Raw genomic sequence first — 8,709 nt, forward strand, 5'->3', positions numbered from 1 at the left:
TCACTTTGGACAAAGCTCGTTATCCTCCTACTAGCTGGCTATGGCATAAAAGATGGTGGGTGGAGGCCCTGCTTTTCACTGTTTTCCTTCAAAGTTAGATGAATAGACTACACTACACCACACATACACATACACATACACACACCAATATGTGTGTGTGTGTGTGTAGATATATGATCCTCTTAGTTGTCACTTCCATTTCGTTTCCTTGAACTGACTACACCTTTATATTTAGTTAGAATAGCAGTGTCAATAAGTGAATGATTTCATTCCTGTGGATAGAACACAAAAATTAATAGAAGAAATATTGTAGATATCATAGATTTTTTTTTCTCATAGCTAAGTTAGGAAACCTTTCCACTTAGAAGATGCATGAACTTCGTCACTTTTCAGCATTTTCCAAATCAAACGCATACAAGATTGAACAGTGATTTTTGTTTTCATTTTCTTCGAAGCATTATATGTACTACTTATTAAACGTGTTTTCTGTTCGGGAAACAAAAACAAGAAAACATATAAAAAGACCAAAAACGAAAAACTGACAACACTGCCAAACCACCCTCTCCCTCTTAGATACTCACTGAAAGATTTGGGGTTAACATATATATATATACATATATATATATATTTGAGAATTTATAGTCCTACTTGTCGTAGTAGTCATAGTGAGCACTGGGTTGGACGGAGTAATAAACAAAAGCCTAAACCCAATAGTTTTCCAACTAGTCTGGCTTCCTAAAACTGCCAGAGACTGTCCACGTTCCACAAGGCACCCGCCATGTCATCGCCCATCCAATCACTCGCTGCCACTTGGCCGTCAGAGAAGGAAAGACCTTGAGGCGGCCCCACAGCTGACATGGCAGAAAAGTTGAAGCTCTCCCCTTCACAGTCATTGATCATATCCACGAAGTGAGCAAACACATGAGCCGGACTTGTCGGCTGCTCTGAGATTCCGGGCAGCTCTGTTATTCCCACCATGGAACTTGATTTTTCAACTCCGTGGCTGCAGCAGCCACCGTCCATTTTCTTGCTTGGTTGTGGAGATGAGATTGTAGAGTTTTGTAGTTCCATGGTTGAGGGAGAAGTAGTTGAATTTGAATATGAAATTTGCTCCACCTTTTCCTGTAATCTTGGCATCCAAAAGGATCTTATAGCCTCCACAAATCTCTTGCTGTTGGACTCAATCTTGAGCTGGCGTGCTTGTTTCTGCACCCTGGTTCTCCAATAGTTCTTGATCTCATTGTCTGTTCTTCCCGGAAGATGCTGCGCAATTTTTGACCACCTACTTTCAAAAAAGTAATTAACGATTCCATTCATTAGTGATTGATATTTAGCCAAGTAAAGCATGCAAGAAAATGACGAGCAAACACAGAGAGAGAGAGAGAGAGAGAGAGAGAGAGACCTGTTCCCCCATCTGGAATGGAGTTCAAGAATCAGTATTTGCTCTTGAGGGGTGAGGTTTCCGCGCTTGATGTCGGGTTTTAGATAATTTAGCCACCTCAATCGACAACTTTTCCCAGTTCTTTTCAGTCCTGGAGGAGGAATAATGATTAAAAAAAAAAGACTCAGAAAAATACAAGAATTACAGTTAAAATAAGAGAAGATAAGTTTCATCCTAGCTATATATGTACATGGATGGCTTGGTAACTATTTTCTTTATTTGGAACTCTGAAACGTCGGGGTCGGGGTCGGGGTCGGGGTTGGGGTTGGGGTTGGGGTCGGGTTCACTAGCTAATATTTCCACTTACCGCTAGACTATAAATGCAATAGTGGCTTAATAAGTGCTTGCCTGCGCATTTGGCTGACAAATTCCAGCGGCCTTCGCCATGACATGAAACATAATGGATAAGACGGGTGTCTTCCTCCAGCGTCCAAGGCCCTCTTCGAAGCTGATTAAAGTCTTCCTCACCGCCATTGGCGATCATCAACGTCTGAGCCATGTATCGATCCTTTGAGAGAGAGAGAGAGAGAGAGAGAAGGAAGCTTTGGTTTTTCAGGTTAGGTGGTTCAATTGAGAAACCATAGGATGGGAGTGGTGGAAGTGAAGAGAGCAGAGATTTATAGAAGAACAAGGCTGAAGGCATGGAGGTTGCATCTATACCATATATAGAGCTTAAGACCTACCTAGACTAGATTTAAAAAAAAAAGGTCAAAAAAACCAATAAGGGGTTGGGTTTCTCCTCCTCAACTTCGTTCTGGCTGGCCCTTTGATGTTTGATGTAACCAAATGGAATTTTCTCAGAATATCTAAGATAAAGAGAAATCAAATTTTAGGTCGGCTAGCTCACAACCCTGAGACCAAAATCAAATTGGTCTACACTACCAACATTTGACACTTCCGAACTACTTATTTTCCCACCCAGCAGCCACCACAGGCATCCTACATATGACAACGACCCCTTCTATTTGGAATATTATTATTTGCTTCCCAACCAAATTCAAATAATTAATAAATCAATTTCGTCACATGTTGGAATTATAGCGACCTATTATATTTATACCCACTTTCTTGGAGGAAGAGATGAATATTTTGGAAGAACCTTCTTCACTCACTGCATCATTAATTTGTAGACTAATGGATGCGATAACCGATCACTTAATTGGTATACGAATTATTTCTTTCGTGATAGGATTAATTTAATGATGAATAAATAAATGATAGATTTAAATAATGTTATACCATGTTTGATATAAGAGGTAATATTATATATGCTTCATTCGGTTTCGGTTTGAGAAAGATAAAGATATACATGATCTCTTAATTTGTATTGAACGATTAATAAAAAGGCCATAATAGCCTTGAATAAAAGCAATTGACCTCGAGATTGATTCTTATCCAAGAACAATTTAGAAAGTCTTATTACTTATTACCCTAAAAACCCAAACTCGAACAAAATAATAATCCCAAGACGTGGGTGGGAGTGGGATTAATTATTTTATTTCAGAATTAGCTAAGCTTAATCCAAAGGCTTAACCAAACGCAGGATACTGTCACTATGAAAGAAATACAACTATGCTATCCTCCAACCCAACCAACTGTGTTGTAAGAAAACTACACAGAAAATGGAACACAGAACACTCATACAATACTAATACTAATACTGATACTCACTCAACACATTAAACACACATACAGAATCTCATCTCTGTGCCATATATTTAGTGATTCGCATCCCTAAACAACATTTTGCTTCTCATGTATGTATCTGTAACTCCAATATTTAAGCTTATTTCCATTTTCCAGTAATATCCCATTCATCAAGTCCAAGTCATGGTCTACGTAAGAGCAAATTCTAATCCAGCACTCGAGCCAATTAATTGCCCAATAATTAGTCTAGTTTTGTTGCGGCGGCTACCAATATTTGAGCATGTTTACGTTACTCAAGGACAAAATTATGTCTGCCCAAGATAAAGAATTATATTCTTCAAAACCCGGCTGAAATAAGAAACAGGAAAAGACAAAAAGAAAAAGAAAAAAAATATATGAAGCTACCTCGCAGGTGATGGAACTATATAGCTAATACTTAGTACAACCGTCATATCACATCACTTATGTTAATATATATAATATTATAATATATTGTTAGGATATTTAAATATATAGTAGTTATTAATTTTTGATAAATTTAAAATAATACCTATTTTTACTAACTATAAATTTTTATTTTTATTAAATTATAATACCATGTCAATATAAAATATTACAATTACATTAAATATTTTCAGAAGTTACAGCTTAGAGGCATAGTGGAAGACTAGTATTACATCACTATATATAATGGTGGGGGTTAGAACATAATAGAGAAGAGATGACGGATGGATCCAAAAGAGAGAGAATTAGAATAAGTGTTGCCACCAGCTACTAGTGCTTGTACTTAGTGGAGAATAGGTACAACTCTTCTTTCTAACTATAGGGGAAGCCTTCTGGCTTCTGCCTTCTTGCCACATCCGGCCAAAAGAAAAAAAAAAAAAAAAAAACAAAACCCTTTCTCAGTGCCCTTCGATTCTCTCTGGTTTATCTTCTTCTCCATGCTGCAAATGTTGAAACAACCCATGTGACCCTTCAAACCAAAAATTCTCATCCATCTTCCCACTTACCACACAATTTAATTCCCGCAATATCGACGATATTATAATTAAAATTATAATAATGATCTATAATTTTACAAAATAAATCTATTCTCGTCTCCATTTATTTTCTACTTGATTTTTAACATTCGAAAAGTAAGGAGAGACAAGATAAAGATTTTATCCCGGATCGAGAGGATAAGATATTATTATTCATAAATTTAATGAGTATCTTTTATGGATATTTGAAATTTAAAGATTGATGGATGGATATTTGAAATTTTGTAAATATATATATATATGTGTGTGTGTGTGTGGATTGAAATGGAAGAACGCCAGTTGGAGCAATAGATACCGGAGAATTTGTTTTCACAGTACAACGTATGAGTCATAGGCCACATTTCATGCGAACAATCATATGCGTTACTGATAATTTCAATTTCACGTCTGCTACAGTGATTGCAACCAATTTTATTTTGATGTATTAGAGCATCTCCAAGAGAGTGCTATTTTAGAGTGTTAAATTATCTATTTACAACTTTAAATAGTATTATAGTACTTCTAAAAAATAAATCTGTTCGAATGACAAGTGCCAAAATAGAGATATTATTAATATTTTAATATTTTTTTATTAAATTTTAAATTCAAATAATTAATATTTTATAATAAAAGTTGAAATAGACCAATTAAAAATAGTATGTGGAGTTTGCATCTCTTTCTTTTTCTCTCTCCAAATGTTACAAAAATGGCACCCCAAGAGGGTTGTTATTTTACAATCCCATATCCCACCTCTATTGGAGTGGTTAATTTTTAATCCGGGATGTCATTTTGACGGTTATGGAAATGGCACCCCAGATGCCACTCTTCATCGGAGATGCTCTTAGTTTGATAAGTCATGCACCTGTGACATAATTGATGATTTTACATAGGATATAATAATAATAATATATAATATATGCTAACTAAGTCTATTCAACCAACCTATGAGGAGTTACGTGCACCTGCAAATTATTCTACACCCCGCAAAGTACAATCAGAATGGTCGCCTGTGGCGCATTTTGGTGGACTGCTACCATTTAGTTGTTTATTTCCATGAATTTCTTAAAAGGAGAGAAATGCCATCGTTCTGGAGAATCCGATCCGCTGGCTGGTTCGGTTCGATTAACAAAACTAAGCACCCGTTGTTGGTAATGGTAGCAAAATATTAGTTGAATCGCTGACTTAGGAAACTGAATATTCGTCTACATTTTGTTGATGCATTGCATATATAGATAAATTTTGACTTGTAATCTAAATCGGTTGGATTTTTTAAACATCAATTTAGAAAATGTGGGTGAATGTTTGAATTATATTGGGAGGAATATAATTACTTATTCTATTGGAAAGTGCATGAATTAATAAATTAGAAGCTTCCATATATATTATAGAGTGAAGTGAATAGACGTTGGGAATCATTGAATTGGAAAGCTTGTTGATGAAGGGAAGGCCAGGTGTCTGGTTTGGTGTGCTGCTCCAGTGGGAGTATTAAAGACCCATTATCAGTATGATTCCGCCGGAAGAACTAATCCCAGTGTCAGTCAGTGTGTGCTCCTCCGTCACCCGCAACCGCAACTTTGAAGTTTCCGCGACAGAATGGAAGGTTTAGAAAATTCCATTAAGCTTGAGCGTCAGTAGTCGTAGTAGTTGGTAATCTCAGCCTCAGGTGGGTTGGTTGGTTAGTAGTGTGAAATTCGCACGAGAAGCGATTAGAGAATCAACTGAAGGACAGATATCGCTATCACTATCACTACTATCCCCTCTGTATATTACTGAAACTTTTAGAATTTAAATTTGAATTAGTAAAAATTAGGCTTAAAATGGAAGTTTAGCGGTAATTGAGTAATTTATTCAAGGGAGCCCAAGTATCACTTCATGAATAGTTGGGTTTAAGTGACAATGGATTAAAATTTGTGAAATAGCCCAATTTTGTTTAGTTAATGAGCCAACTTTGACCGTAAAATTAGACCAAATCGAGTTACACTGGCATTGTTGCTAGACTATAACAATTGATATTTATTTTTAAGAAACCCAACAAATAGTTGGCAAAGTCAGGCGAGAATACAAGGCTTGTTCGGGTGAAGTTAGCTCTGTTGTTGTACGGGGCAAGGCTCAATCCATTGTCAAAGAAAGCAAGGGTGCCCCAAGGAGTTGCCCCGAAGAAGCTATGGGATATCCTGAAATAGTGTCTGCAAGACAGAAGACAGGTAGAGGGCAAGCAGGGATTTCTCTTGTGTGGGCCCTCCAATATTTAAGTCAGATACTGTCATAACAAAGTAAAGATGTAGATACATGGGTGAAGTATGCTGGTGAAATATGCAGTAAAGTATAGAAGAATTGAAGCAGTCTCCAGAACAACAATGATGTTTAGGTGCAGAATGGTAAAGAATTGGAAAAAAAAGATCCCCCAAACACAAAGAGTCAACAAGTATTTATAGGCATCAATCAGTGAATGGGACACATACATGCGACTCTTCCGATATCAAGGTACACAGTTCTCTTAGCCGCAAATGGTTGTCCTGGGGTTAAGCTCGAAAGGACTCTATTAAGAAACCCCCTCGTATAATGGTTATTCAAAGGAAGAAAAGCCTGATGAAGGTAGGCCACATTGTGTGGGAGAACGTGGGTCATAGTTGTGCTGGAGACTGGTCTCCCTAAGACCTCCCCAGGAGGATGCTCAACTGGATGTATTATCCTGTGTAACATAGCCCTTCGGGAGAACATGCCTTCACAGAGGAACTCTTTTCTCGGTGCAGTGTCAGTTCTTTGGGGGAACTTCTACTCATCAAAAGAACTTTTTCGAGAGCACTTCTTTTCTTGGGCAACATGACTTTTCCTGGAGAACCTCCACTCGAAGGATATTTTACAACAATTCGTCAATGTCGAGCATCATAAACTAGGTTACATCAAACTCGTGTGATTCAAGTTCTTCAAAATTTGATAAGCAAATTAAAAATTATTCTAGGCTAAAGATGATTGAAATATATAGTCAGTTGTAGAGACAAAGTCAGGATTTTAATTCGGCAAATTTAAATACAAAAAATATAATTTTAAAAATAAGACAATAATATTATTATTATTAAAATGCAAAAACTTTTTACAAGTTAAAATGAATCATCTTGATTTTTTACGTGGAAATGTATGATTTCAAGATAATTTTTTACGTGGAAATTCTCTTGATTTCTAATTAGGCTTTTAGTCCTAGTCTTTCTTGTTTATAAAATATTTTATGATTTGATTTTATGTGCTCACTAACCTTCTCGACACTGACAAAGAATGTTTTGTGAGTTCATCTTAACATCTTCAAGTAAGTTTTGATTTGTTAAGTTTCTTCGGTCTTGTTTTTTGTCTTAAGCTTCTTGCTAAAGATGATAATAGGTTTTTCATTTATCTATTTGTATATTCATTTTGATGAATTTTTAAATAAGTTTTACGTCTATATCTTAATTTTATATTTATTTTAATTTTTAATGGATAATTAGAATTTTTCAATTGCATATTTGTGTTAATAAATATTTAAACGACTCTTATACTTATATTTTATTTTTTATATTTATTTTAATTTTAAATAAATAATTGGGACTCATCTTTAGTCCATTGTCATCTTTGCCTATCATTAGACTATCAATTGTGTCTATCTGATCGTCTTCAGCATCTTGCTTAGAGAGAGGTAAATGATCTCTAATTAATTTTATTTACTTGCTTGTTTTAATTAATTCTTAATATATGTTATATCTAAATCTTTATCTTTATATTTTCTTAAAGACTTATTTATTGGAACTTTCTAAATCTTAGCAAAGTTAAGACTGTGTTCTCTTTATTGGTTTCAGCCTATTTTTAGTTTTCAGTTTTCTAAAATAATGAAAATACGTTTACTTTATTATTTTCAAAAATACATTTTCGAAAACAAGAAATTTTTTTATAAAGAAAACCCAAAACAATGTAGTGTTCTCTTTATGTTTCAGTTTTGAATTTTGAATTTTGAATTAATTTTTAATTTTGTGTTTTGAATGTTTGTTTTGAGATTGCTGAAAACATGTTTTTTTTGTTATTTTGTAAAACTGAAAACTCGAAAACGCGTTCACTTTGAAATTTTGAAAAAAATATTATTTTATGATATTTTATTCAATAAATTTGATTATTCATTAAATTGAAATAGTTTAATCCTATATACATTTTAAAGTTAGTAAATTTTTAATTCATTATCATTCTTTTTATCAGCTATCATTTTCTTGTGCATCTATTCATTTGACACACACAAGACACATAATTAATTATAATGAACTTGGGCCACTCTATTTTTCAAAACTAAAGACACAAAATTACACTAAAAAAAACCACCAATAAGAATCTCATCTATCATACCAACAATCACCAAACAAATTCAATCAACCCAAAAGTCATTCCAAAAATTTCATAACAACAATCACCAAACAAACTCAATCAACCCAACAGCCATTCCAAAAATCTCTAAAAGAATCAAGGAACACATCACATTTTTTAAATTTGAAACCCTATTTCCTTATGAGAATAGATTCATAGATCCCAAAATTACAAACATAGATCCAAATTTAAGCATCAAATTAGAAACAAAATTACAAAATC

General features: G+C 34.5%; 1 protein-coding gene across 1 annotated transcript; it reads right to left on the reverse strand.

Moving 5' to 3' along the window:
• Positions 1-413: 413 nt before the first annotated feature.
• LOC127796570 (transcription factor MYB62-like) lies at positions 414-2,243 on the reverse strand. Its single transcript, XM_052328756.1, has 3 exons — positions 1,790-2,243; positions 1,403-1,532; positions 414-1,282 (listed from the first exon to the last, which is right to left on the reverse strand). Exons 1-3 carry the CDS (start codon positions 2,082-2,084, stop codon positions 736-738), a joined length of 972 nt encoding a protein of 323 aa, XP_052184716.1. The 5' UTR covers positions 2,085-2,243; the 3' UTR covers positions 414-735.
• Positions 2,244-8,709: the final 6,466 nt, after the last annotated feature.

The sequence above is a fragment of the Diospyros lotus genome, chromosome 3 (genome assembly GCF_014633365.1).
Source record: "Diospyros lotus cultivar Yz01 chromosome 3, ASM1463336v1, whole genome shotgun sequence".
Classification (NCBI taxonomy): Eukaryota; Viridiplantae; Streptophyta; class Magnoliopsida; order Ericales; family Ebenaceae; genus Diospyros; species Diospyros lotus.

Excerpts from the sequence above, each read along its gene's own strand:
- LOC127796570 (XM_052328756.1), bottom strand. The coding sequence starts at position 2,084 with ATGCCTTCAGCCTTGTTCTTCTATAAATCTCTGCTCTCTTCACTTCCA. Across the intron at positions 1,533-1,789 it reads TTTGTCAGCCAAATGCGCAG|GACTGAAAAGAACTGGGAAA; the intron begins GCAAGCACTTAT and ends TTCCTCCTCCAG. Across the intron at positions 1,283-1,402 it reads CATTCCAGATGGGGGAACAG|GTGGTCAAAAATTGCGCAGC; the intron begins GTCTCTCTCTCT and ends TTTTGAAAGTAG.